Here is a 25,771-nt window from a genome sequence, read left to right as displayed (position 1 = left end):
TTAGGCCAATTGCCCTTCATCCTTGTGGCCACTTACACTGGGGACTAGTAGTAAATTGTACTCCTCTTTTCTCCGTAGCTGGTCTGTGCTGAGACCTGTGACTTCTAAGCTCCTGATATCTGTCCTCTCCTTCCATGGCTTCATCTCGTTTCAGGCTTTCAAATCGGGTCTCCTCATTTCTTACTTAGTAGCCTCCCAAGTGATCCCCTTCTCAGCCTCTTCCTACTGAGTCCCTGTGATCTGACGCTTTTCCAGAGCTGAGTTCTATCTGGTTCTTTGTCACTTGCTAATCCACGTGGAGCCCCTCAGCTGGACACTAATGTCCCTCGCCCATAGCCTGGCCCTTAGCTGACCCCTAGAGAGGCAGCTTCCACACATGCCCCATATCCGGGCAGACTTGACCTCATGCCCACCCTATCCATTTACTTCTCCGTGTCTCTCCTATTTCCTCCACCTCAAAGCCTTCTTCTCTTGTACCAGTTTTCAAAACTGCATTATCCTGAAAGTTTCATCTTATGTCTCGTCAGGAAATCTTCCCACTAGAGTTTCCAATCAAATGTTATCCCCTTTCCAGATCTGCACCCTTCATCCCTTGTTCCTCTCCCATTCTGGATTTTATTGGGTAGCTGTCGACCTATTTCTGTTATTTTTGTTGTACAGTGGAAGGTCCTAGAAGACAGAGACCTTTGTCATCCTTTGTCCCCTGCCAGGCCTGTACACAGTGCCTTGCCCACGGGAGGGTTCTAAATGTGCATAATTGATAAATAAATGGTACTAAGTACAGTGGAGTTCATATTGCAAAGTTTTTTTATGCTAACTTTACATAATAAAAATGTCTTTGGTTCCCTGTGGTTACTGTCCAGATAAGAATGCCTAGATGTTGGATTTTGAAATAATCAAGGGCATTTACTTGGGTTTTAGGGAGCAAATTTGATTCTTGATGCAGATTTGTAAATGACCATAATCTAATTCAGGGTTTTCATTGTTGAAGAGTATCACAGGTCACTATAATTACTCCGTTTTTGTTGAGTGCAAGTTAGATTTTGGGATTTCTTTACTGACAAACTAGAAAAACCTCACTTTATTCATCCCACTTATTAGAATCTTTCAAACTATTTTTAAGTTTGTCCCCCTTTCCTCTTAAGGGAAAATAATTTTTTACTGCCTCAACCTTAATGGAAATGCTAATTTATCTTCACTTTGCTGGGTATTTACAGCTCATTTGTGGTGGAAAGACAGCCCTGCATGCCAACTCATCCTCAGAGACCACTGGTCTTGAAGACTGGCGTACAATTCACGGTGAAGCTGAGGTAATAAGGAAAAGCTGTAACCCCCCTAGGCCTCCTATTACATTGTTTGCACTTTCACAACACTGTTATGTGCTTTAAAGGGAACAATTTTACAGTGGGCATTTTAATATGAATTCTTATTTAGAATATCTGAGTCTTTCATATTCAAAATAGAAATAAAACAGGTGTATATGTATATACACAAACACACCTTCTTTTTCTCCAGTTGTAAATTCAGTCCTCCCAGAATTTTGTTCGTGTCTACACAAATATATAAATATGTCTTTATATTTATTTGTGCATATATACTGGTGTGTACATATATGTTATATTTTAAACACAGATACACACATATGCACACAAATTTACATGACATACAATATTTCATGTTTAAAAACCAGGGTTCTACTAGATATATTGCTTTGCAGCTTGTTTTTCTCCTTGATAGTAAACTATAGAAATGTTTCCACATGGGAATGTGAGGCTTTATTTTTTTCTCTCAAATGGCTACATTCATTTAGCTGTTCCTCTGCAGATGAGCCCCTCGACTCTGAAGAGCTGCACTTGCCTTCAGTATTTTCCTAGTCCCATTTTGTGGGTGCTTCTCAGTGCTGCTGTTCAGGGTGCAGCCTCCTGGCTGCCGGGTGTTACAGTCACACTCAAGCACTCGCAGGGCCCTAGAACTCATAGCTGGAAGGGGCACTAGAAATCTAATGCCATCCGCCTGCTCCACTGAACGGAGCAGACCAGAGACTGGCGGAGCTCCTTCCACGGTGTCCAGCTCAGCAGAGCAGGCCATGCTGGAGCCCAGTGCGCCTTCCTTCCATCTTTCCACACCACCCTGGAGTGATTACACATGTGATCCTCATTCCTGATTATGGGTGATAGTTTTTATTTTCTTTCAACAGGACAAACATTAGATACAAATTTTAATAAAGGTAATGTTTGTTATTTTTTACCCATATCATTGGCCAAAAATTGAAAATCTGATAAAAGCCACTGTTGGCGAGGCGATGTAGGGAAGCCAGGTACCCTCACTAACTGTGGGTGAGAATGTCAAATCAGTGCTGCTCGCTGTCAGAATGTAACGTTGCAGTGTTGTCCAGCAACTACACAGCAAGGAATTTATCCTGTAAATACACTTAAAAAAAAATCCAAGTCGACATGTAAGGGTGTCAATTCTGTTATTTGTAATGACCCAAGACTAGAGGGGATGTTATTGAAATGTTCGTTGATAGGGAATTGGTGTAATAAATTGTAATAGATAATTTTTTAAAGTAATAGTGACTTTTGTTTTTCTTTCCAGACTGTTGGTGAAATTGCAAGAGCTGAATTATAATTTGAAAGTCAAAGTCTTATTTGATAAGTAAGATTTATTTAATATTATCTAAGATATGTGTACTATTGAAATGCTGGTTTTGTTAACCAAACACAGATTTATGCACTGGGGCCATTTGGAAGTGATCCCAGAGATTTAAATTGATAGCTCCCATTCTGGATGTTGGGAACTTCCCCTAGAGCCGGTATCAGTATGTCTGTGCCTTTTTAGGCTGTCAGTGAGCCAAAATATGAGTATATTTTATGTGTATGAGTTTATAACGATCAAGCCTTGAAGCAGCCAGACCTGGTGCACCGTCCTCCTCCTAGGCCGTCCCCAGAGAAGGGGCATTTAGTCACACACAAGCCGAAGATCCTCCAGGCTGCAGTGATTCTGCAGCCAGTTGTGGGATTGTTTCTGGAGTGAAGTTGGCAGCATTTTGGGGTATGAAGAGGTCTTTGTAGAGCCTCTTGGATCCTTCCTTGTATCTTCTGGGCAGTAGGGCCCAGGAATGGGCAGGATCTTGCACAGGGGTCTAAATGGAGCCGGCCCATCCCGTTTTGCCTTTAGACCCTTGATGCTTAGCACTGACTTCGCCACTTACATTAAGGAACAAAATGGCCTCCACATTCCTTGGCATATTTAATGCTTTTGTATAACACATTGGTTTTAAAACTGTTTATGATAATCCAAATAATTTTTCTCTGGCTTTTTGTCTCTTTCCACTCCTGTAACAATATTCTTCCTTATAACACAGTCTGTGCCTTTGTCTTTCCTGCCATCATCTTTGGTTTTTCTGTGTATCAGTTAGCTTCTGCTGCATAACAAATTATCCCAAAACTTAGTGGCTTAATACTCCAAAACTTATTATTTCTCTTATTCTGTGGGCTATAGGTGGTTCTTCTGGTCTGGGCTAGCTTGTTTGTTGCTGGGTGGTCTGGTTACAGTCTGAGGTTTCAGCTGGGATAACTGAGCCGTTCTCCATGAGGCTATGAAAGAGGCTACCTGGGTGTTTTCACATGGTGTTGTGTTCCAAGTAGGTAAGAGGAGCAGCGTTGGGGCTAAACTTAGAACTGGTACAGCATCACTCCCATTCATCCTGTTGGCAAAAGCAAGTCAAAGCCAGCTGAGATTCAGGGGACAGGGAAATACATTTTCTCTCTTGAAGGGAAGAGCCTCAAAGATTTTGTGGCCTTTGCAGTTTACCACGGTCTACTTTAGCTCAGTCTCTCTTTTAGATTGTGCTCTTTGTCTTTTCTGACTGTTCCAGCTCTGAATTTTCTTCTTAGTGTTGACAAGGCAATTTTGTATCATACTGTTCCATTTATTTTAAATTCTTTTTTTTTTTCAAACAAGGGAAAAGGGGTCATTCTCATAGCTAATGGTGATTGTCATTCACAAAAACATTGAACTTCTAGTTGAGATATGAAAGGAAGCTAACTCATTTCACTATGAGTGTGCTAATGATTTCTAATCTTTGCCTACGCCTAACTGATACTTTGCCCAGAACATGACATGGTGATGTGTTTATATAAGATGCAGGGTCTCTTGAGCTTTAACTTCTGATTTAAAACTTAAGCTTGACAGTTTTCCCAAATAATTAACTATTCTGGTACTTTCATGAAAGCATCAAGGATAATAGAGAATAAAAATACGGGTTGAGCTATCCCTGGAAGATCTGTTTGGTTCCTTCACAGCAGAGCAGTGCTCTCTGCTGAATCCCCAGGTCTTAGCACAGTGCCTTGCACAAAATAATTGCTCAATAAATAATGATAACTGAATTCTACATTTATTGGGGCTGTGCTATGTTCTCTTTTTACCTATTAACTAGTTTACTCCTCACAATATCCTGTATGGTTAGTGATGTTAGCATGTTGTACAAATGAGAAATGTGAGGCCCAGATAATTTATTACACAGTAATATTTGGCAGAACTGGTGTTGGGAGTTAGTGAGTGAATAAAAGGGCAGAAACCCACAGGTACAGATTTATTTTTTTATTGATCTTTTATTTATACGTGTACTTTTGTATTTTTCTTAAAGCTCATTTCAAAATTTAAATACACATATATGATTATATATATGTTTGGTGTTTTTTTTTTGCAGAGATGTGAATGAGAGAAATACAGTAAAAGGGTATGTAAAGTACTTTGTACTACATTTTATATCTTGTTTGTTTGTTTGTGTGTTTGTTTAATAGTTCCAAGCCTTTTAAGTGTTTCTACCCTGTATTGTTTAGATTCAGAAAGTTCAACATTTTGGGCACACATACAAAAGTGATGAACATGGAGGAGTCCACCAATGGAAGTCTGGCGGCGGAATTTCGACACCTGGTAGGAAGACCAATTTTCCCCATTTACGTTGTGTCTGGTGTATTAGGACTTTGGACAGTAAGTGGGATGTGGAGGGCACAGCCTAGGAGGACACTTTCTAGGGTTTGTGGCTGGTGCTAGTGAAGTTACTCCTCCTTATCCCAGAATTCCTCACTCTGTTTTCAGCTCTCTCTCCCAGACATACTTCTTCTGGGGTGCAGTGATCTCAGTAAAATAGTCCATAAACCAGTGCGCACATAAATTATCTGCACTTGGTGCCTCTACAACCTCAGGGGTAACTCATTCTAGACTCTTGTATTTTCTCAAAGGTTGTTATTCCTCCCATGTCCTGGCTGTTTCTTCTCCCCTCTCTAAGTGTGGCAGACCCCAGGAGTGTCTCCTCAGCCCCTTCTTCATATTCTCCTGCCTGGTGGTCTCGCACAACTCCTGCCTCTGCTGCGTTGTCTCAGAGGACTAGGGTTGGTTCCACCAGGCAGCAGACACCCAGGGGGAGGCTTGAGGTGCATGGTGCCTTCTCGCCTGCCTCCATGAAAACCCTGGAAGCCAACTGTACTGAGCCCTGTGCTCTTTCTGGGCCAGAGCCTGTGGGGAATTTCAAAGTATCCTTTTCACTGGAGACCATCTCCTGAACCAGCAAAATCATAGCCAGGACGCTAGACTTTCTGTGAGAGCCTCGGTCCAAACTCAGGAGTCTGAGGATGTCCACAGCTGTTCTCAGGGCTCTAAGTTGCTCCTTTGAAGCCTCAAGGACTGAAGTGTTTTTGAGGGCAATCTTAGTTGGGCCTGGAGTTGCCGGGCCTAGCCTGGAAGACTCTATCGGGGGTTGGAGGTTGGGGGACAGGAGAAACTGTGCCCTGAGCCTGGGGAGCATGAATCAGCCAATGAAGGAGATGGGGAATCATTCAGGAAAAGTTTTCATAGGGGAAAGGAGCAGGATAAAATTCTCTGGGATCCTTCTAAACTCTGTGGTGTTCACATGGTATCAGGCGCTGGGGAAAGGCACTCCTGTTCATGAATCCACAAAATTCATCATTTGTTCAGAATTCTTACAATAATTGCATATCCTTTCTTCTTTCCACGTCCTGACTTTGGCTTGACTTGTAAATGAAAATAGCAACTTTGACAATTATTGTGTCATTTACTAAGATGGTTTCTTGTTTTATAGCAACTGAAGGAACAGAAAAATGCTGGCAACAGAACTAATGAGGTAAGAGTCTGTCTCTGTTGTGAATGGTCTCTGATTAGCAGGTCCTTTCAGTGAGGTTGGTTCAGTGCCCTGGGGGCCGGGACACCTCATAGAGGCATTCAGACCCAGGAGGGAGAAGCAGCAAATGAGTTCGGAACTTGGTATGTCTGTGATAACCAGAAAAACACTCAGATTTCATGCTTCAGGGTTTTCAGATTTCGCACACAAATTTACTGGACCCTCACAGCCAACCCCGTGGAGCGGGGATGGTGGGCTTTTGTGTTACTGACATGTCACAGGTGAAGAAATTGAATCACAGGAAATTTGTAGGATTTAGTTAAGGGTGCACAGGGATTTACTGTCAGAGCTGGAACTAGAGGCCAGTTTTATGACTGCCATGCCGAAAACCAAGTGAGCCAAGAGGGTTTTCCTGCCCTCACATTCCCTACCCAGTGGCATCCTCTTTCCATCAATGTCCTTTTCAGAGCCAGATCCTTGAGGATTTTTTCTGTCTGTGGTGCATTCAAAAATGAACTGCACAGGGCCAGAATATCTGCAGTTGTTTTGGTTTGGAGCGTTTTCATCCCTTGGGTCCACATAAGCATGCAGTCCTTCCACACCACGACCAGTAGAGGTCGTGTGGTACAGCGAGACTGGTACCGGCCTGGGCAGTGCAAAGACTCACTGTTGTCTGGCCCTGGTTTGGACCTTTGCTGTCTTCGTGATCTCATTGAGTTTCCTCTCCTGTAAACAGGGATAGCGGCTGCACCTCTCTGGTTCTAAGTTGTGTGATGCTCGCAGGAGATAATATGTAGCACCTCTCTGTTTCTAAGTTGTGTGATGCTTGCAGGAGACACTTTGAAAACTATAACATTTCTACCCAAACCAAAGCACTTTATGACTCACCAGGCTTATGCAAATGAGCCCTTCCAGTATATAATCACGCCTGGAATGTGTGTGCACTTCCCAGTCCCCTGTGTGCCGGAGGTGCCCAGCTCACGCCAGGTGGGGCTGTGGTGGGCAGAGAGGGGCTGAGGGCCAGGAAGTCTTAGGTTACAAATAAACCCAGTAGAAGTTGCTACTCTCCTTTCTACATTGCTTTCCCTTAACCCATAGCCCTTGCCATAATTTCCGAAATCTTGTCTTTGAGAGAACACTGAGATAGTCACAATAATTAAATCTGGGACAGATTACTGAAAATTGGAATCTTCTTCTGAATTGCAGGGGCTTGGGCTCAGGCTTTCTGCAGCCTGTTGCAGGGCTCATTAGGTTCTTAGAGAAGTAGCAGGATCCGTGAATGGATCACTATATTCCTTTTTCTCCCCCTTTCTCTCTTAAGGGCCCTCTCGTCGTTACTGAAGAGCTTCACTCCCTTAGTTTTGAAACCCAGCTGTGTCAGCCGGGTTTGGTCATTGACCTCGAGGTAAGACTTACATGGCCCACATATGGAAAACTTGATTCATTTTTCCTTTAATCGTTACATGTATTTTTATTTCTCAATTTTTGTGTTAGAGATATTTACCTAATTGCTAAAACACAATGATACGTTTCAGCTAATATTTTTAATTTAATGATTCACAAAGCTACATAATTGAATTAACCTCCACATTCTGTAAGCTACGTGTTACAGTTGAGATGATATCCTGTTGGTGTTTATGTGACGCATTGAGACTCATTTCTTGACTGAAAGGTATATCAAAAAAACTGAACAAAAGAACATAACTTTACAGTTTTAATTTTCAAGTAGAAAGTATGTGCAAATTTACAAATAATCCCTCGCTTAGTTTTGAGGCTGCACAGTGGTCCGAAGGTGATAATTCTTTGATTCAGATGATTTCAAAGTCTTTATCCTCTTTTAGACGACGTCTCTGCCCATCGTGGTGATCTCCAACGTCAGTCAGCTTCCAAGTGGTTGGGCTTCCATCCTGTGGTACAACATGCTGGTGACAGAACCCAGGGTATGGAAAACATGTCTGCTTTCATAACAGAGGGTTACCAAAGATGTGTGCTCTAGCTTCTGCATATCCAAAGAGCCCTTACAGGCCACATATTGAGGGACAAGTGATATAACTCAAGTGGCATTGCCAAGGATCATGGGTAATTCTGGAAAAGTAAAGCATGTGTATGTGTTAGATATGAGAATTAGGATTTTCTTCTTATGTGAATAAGCTCAGACAATAGATGATTTAATATAACTTTTATTATGGAAGAGAACCTTTATTATTATTTAGGTAAAATGTATACATCTGCTAAGCATGCTCCATTTTTAGAGTGTGATTAATTCTAGTTGATTCTCATTATTCACTGTACTTCGGTTTTTTAGTCACTGTGAACACTGATTTAACAAATATTGAACCCCGAATAAGGCATTTGATTTCTCCAAGCCGCTGGTTACAACTTTTTGTTGATACATAACCTCGTTTATGTGCGTGTCTGTTTAAAGATACTTTAGCTAATATATTTGTTGATCATTAACACCGAACTCGTGACCGACATCACTGTAACTTGGGCCCAAACAAAGCCTGTCTAACACCTGTATATTCTTAAGGCACCTCAGAGCCTTCTTGCACCAGGAACATCAGACAGCCTTTCAACACGACACTTGGGGAACATTTTAAACAATGAAATCAACAAAACAACACAAAAATGCAGGAAAAAATGGCACTATTTAAGTAGACCTTGAAATGGAGCCTATTTATTGTATGAAAGATGAAACAAGAAGACAGAATCCCGCTTTGTTTGACCTCAACTGGAAACATACATGTTGGGTGACTCAGATTTTTCACCACTTAGTGTGTGGCCATGACCATGAATAATGAGTGCAAAGGTGCCCTGAGTATTGATTTTGGAGTTACAAGTAAATTTTGGGAGTAGATGAATTCACAACTAATGAGAATCGACTATTTCTCTGCTACTGGGAAAACTCGTGTGTCACAGAAACTGGAACTGAACTTGGGGACAAGTCCATGTTTTAGTGCCTCGCTTGTGACTGGAGGTCCTTCGGTAACCCTTAGCTTTTGGGTGTTTCCTTTCTAGAATCTGTCCTTCTTCCTGAACCCACCTTGTGCACGATGGGCTCAGCTTTCGGAGGTGCTGAGTTGGCAGTTTTCGTCTGTCACCAAAAGAGGTCTCAGTGTGGACCAACTGAGCATGCTGGGAGAGAAACTTCTTGGTATGAGCCTATTCACTTGTTATGTATATAAAATTGGAAATTCATGAAAATATCTCTACGTGCTCCTTTCCCCTCTTTGTTCTCTATTTTGTTCAAGGAAGAAGAATGTTAAATTCTGTTGGCTTTTCCAGCTTATTGTATAGTTAAGTGAGCATTATAACTCACCTTGGAAAGGGATCTAGACCTGATAAAAGATTTAAATGAAACATTTCCCCCTTATCTCATATTAATATTTCTGAGCAGGGTTCCTAAGAGAAAGATTTTTGAATTATGTCAAGTGTGTTACTTGTGGCTAAAATAAGTTTTTTGATGAGCAAGATGAAGTCTTTGTAATCTTGGGGAGAAAAAATTAAGTCCCCAGCATGGTAAGATTAAGGTCCTGGGGCTGCCCACTGCACTCAGAAGGCACTCAAGTGGCCAGGTAAAGGAGACACTGTCCACATCAGGACACCCCTGGATTAGCAGTTTTGCCTGATTGGACATGGTCCCAACCATGATAGATAATTCCCTTTCAGTAGCTAATGCCATGGATTTATTAGTCTTCCACGCTAAGCAAGTCAAAGACTGCTAGTCTCAAGGTCACGTCTTCAATGAGTGAGAGTATGTGCACTATTTCTTTAAAAATCCACCGGCAACTTTTTTTTAGATTTGCGTTTTGTATGGCAGAACTGCATAAATTGCAAACCCCAGGAGGCTCTCCCTAACCCAATGGCTTGCAGCAGTACCTTCTCTTTGCCATGTAGATGTCACCGTGGAGGTCTTGTGCTATTTAATTAATTCTCCTTATTTGGGGAGAATTAAGAAAGATCTCTCTTTTGCTTGTCATGGCTTCTTTGTGGTTCTCTTTGAGGAGAGATGATGGGCTCACCGCCTCTTATGGCCTGGACTGCTTTAATTGTGTAGCTAATAACCCCTAGGCTTCCTTCCCCTCTCTCATTTTTCTCGACCTCCCTGAGCCCACGTGCTGTTTGGAGGAACACTGAGGGAAATGCCTACTTAATATCTAAAATAAGCTTGTAAAGTCAAGTCAGTTAAATAGGTCACCTAGGAGTGATCTTGGTCTCAGTTAGAATAAAAAAACAAAATAAAATCCCTCTTTAGAGTCAACGGGGGGGAGGAGACTTGAGGAAGGAGAGGGAGGCAGTGGGAAAACATATTGCACAAGGACGGACCACACTGAAGCTTCTCCAGAAAGTGCTATTAATTAGCATTAATGTACCTGAAACCACGTACATAAACCTTCCTTTGTTGGATGTTGGCTCTTTTCTTTGAGAGCAAATTCAAGAGCCATCAGTCCAGCCAGGGCTTCAGAATCAATTTCTGTTTCCTGAAAAAGATTATTTCTGTTTGTTTAGGTCCTAATGCTGGCCCCGATGGTCTTATTCCATGGACGCGGTTCTGTAAGGTGGGTCCTGTCTGGGTTTTATACTCTCCTAGTCTTTTTCACTGTCTGCTGAAGTTCTCGTATTTCTGATTGTGGTAGTTCTTAACTATGTGCTTATTTTGGCACGTGCCTCTCATCCATGGAACCCCTAGGGCAAGTTGTTTACTTTCCTTTCGCACAGCAGGTTGGTCTCCAAGTGTGAGTCTGACAGGAAGCGCCTGCCTGGGTGATAACATTCTTTCATATCCAAAATGAGTCTTCTGTTCGTTCACACCGGCCCCTTTGGCAGCATTTTAGCCCTGTCCATGAGAAATGTGTGCTCCATGCTGGCGTGGACAGCCTGGCAGGCAGATGAGTTCCCCCAGCCAGCTCAAGCAGGGGGATCCGTCAGAAGGAAAACTAGGCCCCGCTGAGGTCACCAGACAGTGTTGATGAGCTTTGCGCTACTAGAATTTACTAGTGCGAGGGCAGCTTTTGTTTTGTGATTCTCCCTGGAGGTCATTCCCTGGCTGGCTGGCTACTGTTTGCAGAGGGAAGCAGAGGCCTCCCAGGAAATGGAGAGCTTGGTGTCTGGATGCCAGTAAGAGGGGAGGGATGGCTCTGGCTCTGGTAGCTGGGTATAATTTGCAAATTAAAATTTGATGGTGGGAGGAGGCATGGTAAGTCACTATTAGGATTTTCTTGTTCTTAATATGTGCACTTATTTACTTGCAGGAAAACATAAATGATAAAAATTTTTCTTTCTGGCTTTGGATTGAAAGCATCCTTGAACTCATTAAAAAACACCTTCTGTCTCTCTGGAATGATGGGTAAGGGCTATTGATAGACGTAATTTTGAAACATAGTTGTAGCACACCCTCCCCTATTGCATGGCTTAGACAGTCCTGACCCAGACAGACTTCATTATTTGCCAAGACTTGTCTGCATCTCACAGAAGTGGAGGTTTACAGGCTGTCCCTTCAGAACTTCATGATAATTAAACTTATACTTTCAGATTAAACTTACACTTTCATAGTAGATGTATGAGTATTTTCAAAGCTGAATTTGAAAAACTCTGCCATTCATACATTCATTCATTCCACAACAGTTTTTTGAGTACCTACTCGGTTGCTCCAAGGAAGGAAGAAAAAACTTTAACTCAGTAAATTGTTTCTATCTAACTTATTCCCTGGGTTAGTTGGTATTTCAGCAAAGGCTTTAACTTGATCAAAAGTGCTAGAATGTGAAAACGTGTTGTCTGAGCCTTCTCTCCAGTGTAAAAGATACATACATTCAGACATTTTCCTGGCCTTTAAAATCATCAAGTGAAAATAAAAGGCTCAGTAATCCAGCAAGTATTTATCATCTGTAGCGTCCTCCTGGCACCATGTTAATGATTGTTTTTGGACTTCAGTGTATATATGTATGTCTACATAAAATGCTTCCTGAAGTGTCAATTGAACAGATTTTAAAACATCTAAAATAGTCCATCCATTTTTATCCTGCGTTCTTCTGTCAAGTTCTAGTCATTTTGATTTGTAAGTTAACGTGAAAATTAAAATCATGACTGAACCTCACAATTCCTCTGTCCGTCCCTTTCCACATCCAGGTGTATCATGGGCTTCATCAGTAAGGAGCGTGAACGTGCTCTGTTGAAGGACCAGCAACCTGGGACATTCCTGCTGCGGTTCAGTGAGAGCTGCCGGGAAGGGGCCATCACGTTCACGTGGGTGGAACGGTCCCAGAGTGGAGGTGGTAAGTGAAGGCACCTGCACACACAACCGATTCGAACCACGTGTGCGAAAGCCCTTCTTCATCACTGTAAATCAACTCGTACAAATAATGAGCTTTTGACATAAAATCACAGATCCTATACTTACCCCGACTGAGCCTTTCAGATAGGATTTAATACATCACCTTGAATATTTGTGCTGCATTGCCTGGAACATATTGTATACTGTGCAAATGATGGTTTTTAAGTGACAAGGCCACATTCTTTCCTTTATCTGTAGACAAAAGATGTGGGGCGGTGTGACTGACAACGATCTCTTGGGAGGAAGCCCATTGTGCACAAGCATAAGCCTCCAGCCTCACTGAGGGCTGTCCCGCGGGAAGGGCAGACTCGGGCCATCCTGGGGACTGGGTGCAGCCTCTACCCTGCCTTCAAACAGAGCAGTTGCAAGTGTGTCTTTGTGCTATTTTGGGTTTCTATTTAACCCAATGAATCCATGGCTAAAAAAATTCCTAAAACCTTAACATTATGAAACAGGTTTCTGAGGAGGAGGCCGAACAGTGGACATGAGAGAACAATAAAGACAAACTGGTTCCTTTTCATTGTTGCTTGTAGTTTGCTCTGTTTGAAGGACTGGTGTATTCCAGGGACATTTATGCTTTCGGTGGGAAGATGCAAAAAGATGGCATACTATTCTTGTTCTTTTTATTATTTTCTTCTGCTTAAAAAAACAGGAGAGCTGGGATTAGAGCTAGTATGGACAGTAGATATTAGATACTGCCCTTTTCTTTTTCACCCCCAGTAGTTCTTTTCTGAACTAGCTGAGAGATGGAGCTGGCCAACCGGGCAAAGATGAAGAGAACTTTTGGCAACCAGAAAGTTTAAGCAGGGCAGTGCCAGCTACAAAGTTTTAGGATGCCAGCGTTTTCTGAAGTTCTAGGGCAGAGTCCCCAGGGAACCTGAACAGCAGCTTCTGGGGTGTGTGTGCTCAAAAATGAGATCTCCAATCACTTAAGGAAGCACAATTCACATGAGGTCTGGGAGAAATGAGACCAGGAGTGACTTAAACTGTGGTTTCTTACAATAAAGATTAGAGAAAAAATTAGCAAGTGGGATCTTTTTTGTTTGTTTTAAAAAGTTGTTTCCATGTATTGTCATCGTTTATTTTAATAAAAATTTATACTTTTCAATATGAAAAGAAAAATAAAGTGAGCTTATCTTTCAGTACCCTTAATCTCTGGCTTGAGCCAAGATGACCCAATTAGGAATTAGTTGTTTATCTGCTTGTGGGTAGCACATCATTGAAGCTGCATGCTTTTGAAGGTGTTTAATAAACTTCTTTTGGCTCGATTTGCAAATCTAAGGCAATAATGACAAGCAGTGTTGATAGTAATGTCTGCCTTCATTTTTCCTGTTTTTAAGAAAGGACTATAATTTATTTAGAAACAAAATAGTACTGTGTTGTAACTCCTACATTGTGATTAGTTTTTACCAGGTTCTCTCAAATCCATCAACTCTGCAGTGTTTTGTTTCTCTTCTTTATTGTTTTGTGATATTCCATGGGACTCACTTCGCTTTTCTTCTTTTTAGAACCTGACTTCCATGCGGTTGAGCCCTACACGAAGAAAGAGCTTTCTGCTGTTACTTTCCCGGATATTATTCGCAATTACAAAGTCATGGCTGCTGAAAATATTCCAGAGAATCCCCTGAAGTATCTGTATCCAAATATTGATAAAGATCATGCCTTTGGAAAATATTACTCCAGGCCAAAGGAAGGTACGTGGTGGTTGTGTTCTCCTTTTATCATTATCCAAAGGTTTTCTGGACACAGGGTTTAATCACACACACTACCCTTACCTTCCTACAAATGCAAGGTGCCAGCACAAACCCCACCCATGCTGTGTCATCAACCCACTTTCTTTCGAATTGGTAAAAGCAGGCTTTGAAAAAAATGGTATAAACACAGCACAGTTGAAACATGATACATTATTTGGCCTGATACAGCTGGTAAGAAAGAGTAAATGATTTCTTATTTTAGGAGTATTAGAAAAGTTCTTTTCTGGTCTTATGTACTTGTTACATTATTACTTTTTCTACATGGAATGGGGTAAAAGATAGGACCATCATGGCCAACTGATTTATGCCAGCCTGCTCCTATTATAATTGAGAAAACTGAGGCCCAGCAGAAGTACAGTGGTTCATTCAGGGTGACCCAATAAATTATTAGACCATGTTTTACTAGTGATGATTTTTAAGGGCAGACCTAGGCTTCGAACACAGGTCTCCTGCTTCTCAGTTTTCGCTGAATTGCATTTGAGAAAGTTGTGCAAGTTAGACTAGTCTGGTTTGGACCATGCCAAATCAAGCTAATTATTTTTCAGAATCAGAAATCTCAATATTAGCACAACTACTTTGGGGAGAAGATGCTCCCAGCTTACCTGGACAGCTGTGTACATTACACCAACCAGGCTAAGACCACTAAACCTGATACAGCTTCGCATATTTTGGGCTCCACCTTCTGTAGGCTTTCAAGCCTTGGAAAGAGAGCCACTTAGCTTGACTTTGGTAGTGAACTCTCCTCTTCTTTGATTCTAATTATTACTGCATTCCCGCCAGAATTTCAGGTGACTCAGGCAGGGGGACAATAACCCCTGAAAGTGACAGGACCCTATCTTGACAATCAAGAAAAACAGTAAAATTTTGATCGGAGAGAAAGTTGATGGTTCTTATTGTAATTTCTGCTAATGGAAAGTGTACACGTTGTGTTTGTTTCTAGCACCAGAACCCATGGAACTTGATGGCCCTAAGGGAACCGGATACATCAAGACTGAATTGATTTCTGTGTCTGAAGTGTAAGTGAACACAGAAGAGTGCCATGTTTAAGAGCCTCGAGCCAGCCCTGCTCTTAGCTGGGGCCTGTTGGAGATGCTTGCACTCTGCTGTCCCATGGTAATTGCAGCCGCCGCCATCACAGCTGGACTTGTTGGAAAGATCCTAATTAGAGATCCTGGTGTCACTGCCTATCAGCATTTTACTGCCTTTATGAAAAAAACAAAACAAAACAACAAAAAAAAAACCCCAAAGTTGTATTTAAAGTATATAAATGCTCCCCAAACTGATACTTTGAAAAAGTGTGAATAAAATGAACAAAAATCGATCAGAGTGGGAAAGTAGTTCTTTTCAATCTAGAAAAGGCCAAAGTAATGATTGAGATACATTTTTTATTTCCGCTTGCTTTTATTTTGTTGTTTCATTTTATAAAAGGTAGAAAAAAATTTGGAAAAGTCATTTTCAGTTATTTGGCCTGCAGAACTGTCTTGGGGTGAATGGATGTAGCCTTCATGTAAAAACACTCTGGAGCAGCTTTATCTGCATACACACCTCAAGGTAGGGATGAGGGACTCCCCAGACATTTCTCTGGTGCTTCTCGGGCCAGGGTAAGCCCTGAGGCATTGGCGTCTCAGGGTGACACTGCACACACTCGCACCCAGGGTTGACGAGGCAGAAGCGGCACAGGTTCTAGTCTGGCTGTCCAGTCTGGCTCAAGGGGCCGGGCTGGGGACCGGAACCTCCCGTTATCTGTTTTCCTAATCTAGGTGTTAATATTTCCTTTTCCTTTCTCCCCATTTTAGTCACCCTTCTCGACTTCAGACCACAGACAACCTTCTCCCCATGTCTCCTGAGGAGTTTGATGAGGTGTCTCGGAGTTTGGGTCCTGTAGAATTTGACACTATGGTGAGTACCACACTGGAGTGTTCTCAACTCACGCTGTGTGCTCTCTGAGGCGGGGGTCGGGGGCACCCTGGCCGACCCTGGGCCTGTCTGTAAGATACCAGGAGGAGCATAGAACCAAGAACGGGGTTTTTAGATTATCCACAAGTTGGAGCCTGCTGTACTTAAACAAGCTACATCATCACCGGGATTTTTATTCTTGGCATTCAGCACCTTCCAAAAAATAAGTGACATTTCAAATATTTAAAAGATCCCCCTCTGCGCTTTGACATCCATGTAGAAATTTCATAAAATTAAGGAACTAAGATTTCTCTGATAAGAAAATGTTTTCTTTTGTCCTGTTATTTCAGTGCTGTGTCTGGGTGAAGGAGTGTTATTTTTAGGAAGGGAGGGGACTAATGCTTGGTAATTACAATCATTATATAGAGACTCAGCTAGCAGTAATGAAACAATTTCACCTGCATTATGTTTGAGAACTAATTGGTACTGCTAGCACCTGGAGCTGGGAAGGACTTGCCAAGAGTTAAGGTTCCAAGAGTGAAACAGTTAATGAGTGTCCTGCTAGGAACAGGAACAGCATTTCGTACAAAACAGTGAATCTTCCTTTAGGAGAATGTTTTTCAGTATATCCAATAGCATTGCCTGTCTGTCAGCCTGAAATCCTTCCTCTTAAAGATTTTTGTGTGTGTTTTTTTTTTGGTTGGTTTGATTTGTGCTGATGCTGTTTTAAGCCCTTTTCCACGTGAAGCTATTCCAGTTGATTTTAAAAAAAAAATTGTTTAATGCTTAAAAACTTCCTTTTTGAGTCATTACTGGCCTTTCTTCATCACTGTGTACCTGGCCTGGCGCCTGGTGTTCGGTAATGAGCGAGGAAGACGACAGAGAAAGGAGAGGGAGAGGGGGTTGCTCTTCAAACATCCAGGGTCACAGAGCCACGTGTTCAGGGAATGCATTTATATGACATCAGTAATAGCCACTTACAGTCAAGCTTCTGGTGTGTGACTTTTTTCTTCGTCCTTTTTCTTCACTTGAAGAAACACAAGCTAAAATCTTGAATGTCCTTTCTTAGACCTTATTGATTGTAGAGGATGAAAAATATCACTTAGAAAAATGCTTAGGTCATGTAATAGCAAAACAGTTCTGTTCCTGTTAACAAGTGTAGAATGAACCTCTTACGGGGGTAAGGTCGCATCCTCTGCTGGAATGTAGCCCCCCCCGACTCTGCTGTAAAGCATCATTTCTAAGCCTGACACAAAAATGGCATAAATATAACGCCTATTCAGAATATGTCAGATAGATTGATGGGCCAGAAAATGGGCTGATCTTCTTTTACAACACCTTTGTTATTCCTGAGCCAGTCACCTTGTCACCATCACCACCATTAGTAGGGGACACTTGCTACACACTTACTGTGTGTACCAGCCACTCCACAAGTGGTAGCTTATTCAGTCCTCACAACAATCTTCTGTGTTAGGTATTATTTCTATTCCCATGTTTGCAGGTATGGAAAAAGAGCCCCTCTCACCCTCCCCCCGCAAAAATATTATATAACTTGTCTAAGATCAAATAGTAAGTGATGGAACGAATATTTGAAGCCACTCGGTGTGTTTCTAGAGTGCCTGCTCTTGTTCAGTATCCTGGGTTATCTCCCAGAGAAACCTAACTGATCTTATTCAAAACATGCTCCCTAGAGAGGCTGTTTGCACAGAACTGAGTACGTTTTATTCTGGTTTATTATGACAAAGGCAGTGTGGCCTTCGGGTGAGAGGCCTGTGTTTTGGATTTGGACATCAGAGTTCTAACTCTGTCATCACCATTATTCCCTGTGACCTTGAGAAAATAGGATGGATTAGTTCCCTCCATCTGTGCAAGCAGAGTGATTGCTTTTTCTGTGTTCTCAGAATAATGCTGTCAGAGCAGTTTGAATACTCTAAATAAATGCCAGGAAATGGTTTTGGGTCTCTGGATTCCCCGTCGCCATTCCATTCCATTCCAGCTGATTTAATTCATTTCATTTGTAGAACAAAATAAAAATGTAGACACACACACACACACACACACACACACACATCCCTCCAGATTAAAGCCATAGGATACTTAAAGAGCTAAAAGAGGCCGTAATTTGGGCACGGTACTGGTTAGATGAATTAAAAGTTGGATTAGTCTCCAAATTGGGTGGACTCCACCTTGACTGTCCATGGTTTACCTTTACCATGGAATTGGGACATACGCTCCGACATAGAATTACCTCTCAGAACTGGCTGTTTTCAGTCATGTCTAGAGGTCGCTGCTCTGGACTAGGGTGACCCTGAGGCTGACTGCCGCCTCAGGAGGGCCCCACGCTCCTCGGGAAATTGTCCAAGAGAGACAGAGCACCAGTGTTTTCTGCAGCATGACTTGATTTGTTTAGTCTGGATTTCCTGTACAGTCAGCTTTTTCCCCTGGGATGATATGAAAACCAGTTTACTCTCCTAGAGGCCTTTGGTCAAAGCTGGTAACAGGAACATTTATTGTGTGCTATTTTCCACGTACCATACTAGACATTCTACATACGTTATCTAACACAGTCCTTTCACTAGATCTCTCTACTAGCTGCTATTAGCCTCCTTTGAACAGATGAGGACCTTGCGGTTGACAGAGGTTAGTTCATGTGCCATGTCACACCGCTGCTGAGAGAGTGATAGCGTTTGCATCCAGGCTTTCTCTCTCCCTCTCCTTCTCCAAGTCCACGACTTTAACCACATATTTTTAGTGTCAGCCACTCTGAAACACAGGGAAAAACCTTCATTGTGCTTTTCATCCAAAACAATTTTCCTAAGAGCCCACTATGCACCATCCACTATTGAGTACTTGGGATTAAAAAAAACGGACTCCGTTCTCAAGAGGCTTGTCATACAAGTAGTGTGTTTCTATTGGTATTTGGAGCTGACTAATTCTGTGTGTGTGGGACTATCCTGTGCATTGTAGAATGTTTAGCAGCATCTCTGGCCTCTACTCACTAGATTCCCATAGCACACATAGCCCCACACCCAGTCATGACTGCCGGCGGACAGACTCCTCCCTGGTCGAGAGCACCTGGTTTGCAGGGAGAATCCCCCATGGCAGTGAAATCGGAAGTCAGTGCAGGCTGGCATTCTTCGGCGTTCACTGCCTGCAAGGTGCCCCATTCCAGGCAGCCGGGCAGGAGGCACTGCTGGGGACTCCTAGTGATTCTACTTCTCCAGCCATACCTAAAAGACATTCAGTTATTATTCCTACTGAGTGGCCTTTAAGGAAAATTCATCATTTCTCCCATGTCTCTCCCTCTGGCATACAACTCAGCATTGCCTCGCCCTTGTTTTGCATGAGCAGACTTGCCACGTTGCTCTGTCCCCAGACTTGAATAACAGCACAAAGCTTCATGCAGCCTGGATGAATCGACAGAACTAAGCCAGCAGGCTGCAGAGTAATAATTCATCAGCTTAAGAGAATATAGAAGGTCTTGATTAGTCCAGGAAAAATGACAGCACATGCTGAGGCTCTCTAATTCCATGGTGGTTATTTGCTATTGGAAGTGTCTTCCTACTACTCTGTTGTTGAACAGACAAGCAGTGTTAAATATATGAATCTGCATTTTACAAAATCAGTGTAATAAACTTAACCACGTTTTGTCTTTTTACAGATGAACGCAGTATAGAGCATGAATTTTTCTCCTCTTCTCTGGCGACATCTTTCCTTCCCTGTGATTCCCTCCTGCTGTTCTGTTCCTTCACATCCTGTGTTTCTAGGGAAATGAAAGGCCAACAAATTTGCTGCAACCTGTTGATAGCAAGTGGATTTTTCCCTAATTCAGAAACATCTGTTACTCTGGAGGGTTTCACGCATCTAATTAAAGGTAAAATTGAAAGGCCCTCTCCACAGAGTGGGTTTTGCAAATGAAAAACATCCAGATACACCCAAAAGAACAGGACTGCTAGACTGAGAGCGTGGGGAAAGGTCAGAAGTTTAGCAGCATCTAGCAAGTGCTCTGCATCACGTCAGTGCTCACTTGTTAATAGGCTGTTGGATCGGTTGTTTAGGGAACTTCTTCATGTAGGATTGGCAGATTTCTGTTCTGGAGAATCTTTATCTGTTCTGTTTTAAATATGGCTGGAAGTTTTCCATTGGTTTACCTGTGAAATAGTTTAAAGCTATGTTTCTCTAGAACTATATAACTCTTTATCAAAGGTACCCATCCTGTATCTGGGCAGGGGACAAACGGTGTGGTCTGTATTTTATTATATCTTCTACTGTGGCCATTTAAAGCTAAATTCTCTCTCTTGGGAGAAGTAGCTTTTCTGTTTGTTACGGCTTTATGATACTGGCTAATATCAATAGAAGGAAGTACATTTTCCAAATTTAGCAGTAGGATTTTCTGCTTAAACTTGAATATCCAAAGCTGAATATAGTTTACTTCATCATGGTCACTAGGAAATGAAATTGTCTTCATAGTTCTATCAAGGGAGCCAGTCTATTAACGACAGCTCTCTCGAGGCAAATCCTATTATTTTTCAAAAAGTTGAAATTAATCATAGATGTAGACAAATTCAAAATTTAATTCACGTTCTTAAATGGGTTAATTTGTCTTTATTTTATCAGCTGGTATTTAGTCTAGTCGTAAGATTTTCAAATTGAGAAGAAAAAATAGTAACTGAAAAATCATGAGCCAGAAATAATATGAGAATCAAATAATTTGAAAACTCATCCTGTGTAACTGCATTGAGAATTGCATGTTTTTCACTTATAAATGTGTTTTTCTGACAAATACATTTGCAGATTGTTGCATTATCTCCTGTGCTTTTTCTAGACCCCTTTTTGACTGATGGTGTTTTGTGAAGTGTGTTGTTCCTTACCTTCTTCCTTCGTTAGTACTGGCACAGAGAAGTGGTGTAGGGGGATGGCTTTGACAGGGTTCTTCCACACAACACTCAGCCTGCTCAGCCTGCTGTCTTTGTAGCTGCATCTTATTTTCCCACTGTCACCACCATTATATTACTGTGTCTATTTTAAAATTAAAGCTAACATATATGGATTGTATTAACTATAAGATGCACATGGTCCTTTGTACTGAACACACATGAAAGCCTCCTCTGTTTTTACATAAGATGGCATGACCTTACTGGGTTTGCATTGACTTTTGAAATTGAAATGATAAAGGAACCAAGAAGACAACATGAACAAAATACTGTTTCTAATTGCTGGTGTTTATTTGGTATATTTTTGCCCTTTGAGAATGATTTGGCATGGTTTCATTTTACTGCACTAGCCAAGAGACTCTCTTTACTTTTCAGAAGTATTAAAATGCTTAATAGCATTTGGTGTAAAGATTTTAAAAGTTACTGGCATTAAGTATACGTCTGGTGTTTTTCTCATTTTTAAAATTCATGATTAAACATAAACATGTCAGTTCTTATTTTATAATAAGATTAATAACACCATATTCCTGACTGTTGCCCTTTCTTACCCTGCTTATCACCAGAATTGCTGTTGCAGATTAAGATAGGTCAGTGGAAGAGATCAGAGAGGAAACATTATTGGAGCAAGCTGTAAGTATGTTGGTCTTGGTGACTGCAGCTGCCTCCAAATGCACAAATAATTTGGCATTTATTTAAAAATGAATCTCAGTACTGCTAATGTAAGTTTTCAAATTTAAAATATATGTAATAGGGGACGCTGTCTTGTCTCCAAAGCAGCCATCTAAAATCTACACCTCCATGATTAGCTATTACTGAGAAATTATTGCACCCACACAAAAAGGTGCCATTTTTTCTCCAAAAATGTTATAAGCTAGAAAGCCATGACCTTCTCAAAGTAAAAGACACCGTTTGCTAGAAAAACATAGTATAAGAAAAGACATAATCACCAAGTTAGACATAAATCTGGCATGTTAGACTTAAATATTGTTGGAAGAGTTACCAGGGAATAGTGGTATAGGCTTGAATTCTGGCATCATTACAAATGTGATGATTCTCATCTCCATGTCTGCAGTGTTTACATCTAGGAAGCATAAAGTTCCTGTATAACGAACATTGAGAGCTGTATTTCTCCAGGGAGTAAAGTAGATAATGGCCTGGCTAGCCAGTGTAAGTTTGTATTCTTACATACTTGATCAGTATAAAAAGTCACTAATTAGATCCTGGTGTAGAGATGTTGGTGTGTTTTAATAGTATTTCTTATATGGTGTTTCACAAGCATAGAGCTTATATGTAATATTTGGGAGAAATTTCTCCTTACTTAACAAAGAGAGTTTTCTGAGATGGCAGTAAGTGGATTTCACTATCCCGCTTTAAACAAGCAAAATCTGTTTATTGAGTATATGCTAAAGTGGGATATTAAGTCTTAACAAAGAAAGCACTCCTTTTACCTTTAACTATCCCAGAGAAGACAGGACAAATCTAGAAATTGTTTTCAAAACTCTGCCACCTACCTTTTAAACTAGGATGCTGTGCCCAAAGTCTGGGGTATTTACGTGAATGGTGTCTTTTGGTCATTCATTCATTTATTATTACATCAGACACATATTGAGCACCTGCCAAGAGCCAGGCACTATTCTAGATGTTTGGGAAACAAAAACAGACGAAGATACCTACCTTTGTGGAACTTCAGGTGTTCTGAGGTACTGGATCATATGTTCTAGTACTTATTATCTTATGAAAACTTAAGATTTTGTGAAGCATACATAATCAAAAGCTACAAAAATTTAAATGTTATATAAAAATATGCACAATTTCAAAGAAATAGCATTTAAAACAATTTTACAAAGTTTAAAGATAATATTGTTTTGGAACTTTCTAAGATGAGTTTTTATAACTCTTAAGTGATACTGACTTAATAATAGTCAGTTTCCAAGTTTTGATAAACTAACCAGGTTTTGTGTGTGCTATCCTGACAAACATCTTGTTTGAACTATTGAAAAAAAGAACCATACTTAAGCAGTTTTAAACTTATATATTAAGATTATATTGGGTATCCAAGAATATAAAGGTTCCTAAAAGATCCCTTTGACAGAAAGCTGTCAAAAACCTATTATTAAACTATGTAAATTCTATATTTCTTAATGCTGTTATACCACTTTAATGCCCCAGTGTCGGTGTCCGTTTGCACCCTTCCCCATATCTTGGACACAAACGAAGCAGTCTTGATATTGTTTTGCTGTTGTGACTGCTCGTCTGACTCACTTCCTAGTAGACTCTACACTATTTGCACAGGTAGCAAGGGGCCAGCCTGGGGCACCTGGAGTGAGGTTCAGGCTCCGGAATAGAAATGAGACACCCAATCTTTGCCCCCTTTTAATAACTGACTTAATTTTCTAAGCCTTCCCCCCCCCCAAACACACATACCCTTCCCTAGTTGTCTCGTAAATCACATCCTTTCCATTCATAGCTATAAAATACCCCTTCCCCCAAAAGCCCTTGTTTTAAATGCCACCTAACACATTCATGGGCTACTTCCCTGGGCCATCTGGTCCATGATTTACAAATTAATTCAATTTACTATGAGGGTTAATAAGTGAAATTAGGAAGATCGTCCCAGCCCCTACCAAAATCCCACAAAAATAAAATGATCATGTTGTATCAAGAACAAGTATAATTTCATTTTTCACAATTCGGGATTATTCATCCGTGTGGTCTCCCCTGCACTGATGCCAAGCTTTTGTCTGCGGACGTGCTCATGCACAGCTCAAGCTGACTGCATGTTGCACAGCTTAACTTTGTAGCATTTATGCTTCTCCTTAAAACTCCACAGAGCCCAGACTTGAGCTAATTTGCAAGTAGCTGGATCTTCTATCCATCGGGTGCACTGCGGTAGGATGTAGGGAAAGAACACGGGCCGAGTGCTGTATCACAGTCTACTCTCTGGTGTCAGCTTCATCTGGGAAAGAGGGGGATTCGATGAGAAATCTCTGATGTCTCTTCCAGTTCTAAACTGTCAGTAACGCAGACAGGTTAACATGTTCGCTGTAACGAAGCAAATGACTTTGTGACCAATGACTTTGATAGCTGGAACTGGACAGCCATGGTGTTCGTGTACCTTCTCTGTGGTTAGAAAACCATATACTAACCCTAAAGTAGGGGACCTGCACTGGAAGCAAATGCCATTCACATCCCCATGAACCAGCCCGGAGCTGCAGTTTACCAGCTCAGCTAGTCCTCCTCAGACCCGAGGGCGGCAGCAGTAGGTTCAGCTCCCCGAATACATGTCAAGGCTTTGTGAAAATGACCTGTTCTCTTTAAAAAAGGTCAGAATACCTCCTAGTGCAGGACATGTTCAATGATTTGATTCAGCACATATTTACTGAGCACTTCCTAACTGTGAAAGGATAGTGTTAGCTTCTAGGGGACTAGAAATGTGCCTGCCCATCCTCTCGCCTTCAAGGATTAACTCCACTCAGGATTCTCATCTTAATCAGTGTGGTAACCCCATGTGACACTTTGCATGGGGCCTGGCTCACAGCAGGCATTGGACATGGATTGGAACCAACCTGACACGATCCCTGTGCTCAGTGGAGTTCCCAACCCAGTGATGTAAGAGAAAAACCTTAGTTGGTTTTTTTAAAAAAAAAAATTCATTTTTCAGTTGTTTTTTTGATACATGTATTTATTACGCTGTAAAAAGCAACACTACCTGATTTCATTTAAAATAAATATTTCCCAGTTTCAGAATACTTACAACTTCTAGTTTTACGATTAGATTCTCTTTGGGAGGTCCTAGTGGCAAATACATTCGTAGCTGTACAATCCCCAGGAAGAATCTAAATCCATCATCAGGCCATTCAGTCCCCATCAGACAGACAACAGAATCAAAGGTCACTAGTTAATCCAGCTCTGCAGTAAAGGGCAGTGGGGGCAGCATGGGGTACAGCACAGACCCTCAAAGATGAGATCATTAGGGCTGAGACCAGCAGAAACAACCTTATATTAATGTACAAAGCTTTAAATAAACATGACCTTAGAGCGTTCTCCTGATACAGAAAAAAAGCAGATACGATCCTAAAGCCAAAATAAAATGATCTTTGGAGTATACTCATGGCAGCAGTTAACAGCACAGTCAGAAGCATTTCAACCAAATGGACTCATGATTATCAGCCAACAGCAAACAGAGAGCAGGAATCAGGATACAGTCATAAATAACCTCATGGGTAAATAAGGGCACATTTCACTAAACAAAGATTTCACAAAATAGTTTTGATCTGAGACAAGATGAAAACTATCTTTGTTCCCAAATAATAGTTACAACCTCTTTTTAATTAAAGAAAAGCCTCAAAATCATTGGTAATCTTTAAGTTACACAATTGAACTATCTTAATGCTTCATTTTGATCACACAAAGCAAGCTGCTGTTTGAGCAAATTTATTTCAGTTGATTTCAGTTCAAGAGGATCTATAATATAACTGGGGATATTTTGCAAATGCTACCCGTCTAGGTGACTTGATAGATTCACGGGGCAGGAACACAGCAGCAGGGCTGGGTGCCCACCCCCCTTACTCCCCACAGCACGGCTTCATGCCTGATGCAGCTCCACTGAGGAACGCTGGCCATGCTTCCACAAAGGAGGTGCTGTCTCGGGACCAGGAGGGTGATGGCTGAGGCCACTGACTTAGACTGGAAGAAAAATCAAAACACATGGAGA

At 41.4% G+C, this 25,771-nt stretch overlaps 1 protein-coding gene across 7 annotated transcripts in view; it reads left to right on the top strand.

Annotated features, from left to right (window-relative positions):
• The window catches only part of STAT1 (signal transducer and activator of transcription 1), a 38,116-nt gene extending 17,187 nt beyond the window's left edge, over window positions 1–20,929 (top strand). For 6 of the 7 annotated variants that reach the window (XM_074339284.2, XM_019740725.3, XM_019740724.3 and 3 more), the window contains 15 exons: window positions 1,218–1,310; window positions 2,596–2,655; window positions 4,712–4,741; window positions 4,845–4,938; window positions 6,104–6,145; window positions 7,464–7,547; window positions 7,984–8,082; window positions 9,161–9,296; window positions 10,652–10,701; window positions 11,395–11,489; window positions 12,269–12,414; window positions 13,982–14,167; window positions 15,168–15,243; window positions 16,024–16,126; window positions 19,785–20,929. In XM_074339284.2, coding sequence (XP_074195385.2) covers window positions 1,218–1,310; window positions 2,596–2,655; window positions 4,712–4,741; window positions 4,845–4,938; window positions 6,104–6,145; window positions 7,464–7,547; window positions 7,984–8,082; window positions 9,161–9,296; window positions 10,652–10,701; window positions 11,395–11,489; window positions 12,269–12,414; window positions 13,982–14,167; window positions 15,168–15,243; window positions 16,024–16,126; window positions 19,785–19,799 — 1,309 coding nt within the window. In that variant the 3' untranslated portion in view covers window positions 19,800–20,929. Of the gene's footprint in view, window positions 1–1,217; window positions 1,311–2,595; window positions 2,656–4,711; window positions 4,742–4,844; window positions 4,939–6,103; window positions 6,146–7,463; window positions 7,548–7,983; window positions 8,083–9,160; window positions 9,297–10,651; window positions 10,702–11,394; window positions 11,490–12,268; window positions 12,415–13,981; window positions 14,168–15,167; window positions 15,381–16,023; window positions 16,127–19,784 lie in introns of those variants that run through there. The other variant, XM_088794695.1, reaches the window with a different exon arrangement.
• The last annotated feature ends 4,842 nt before the right edge of the window (window positions 20,930–25,771 follow it).

Source organism: Rhinolophus sinicus, chromosome 17 (assembly GCF_057876585.1).
Source record: "Rhinolophus sinicus isolate RSI-liver-muscle chromosome 17, RSI-T2T, whole genome shotgun sequence".
Classification (NCBI taxonomy): domain Eukaryota; kingdom Metazoa; phylum Chordata; class Mammalia; order Chiroptera; family Rhinolophidae; genus Rhinolophus; species Rhinolophus sinicus.
The sequence above is the reverse complement of the archived record's forward strand: the minus strand, read 5'-3'. Positions and strand labels throughout refer to the sequence as shown.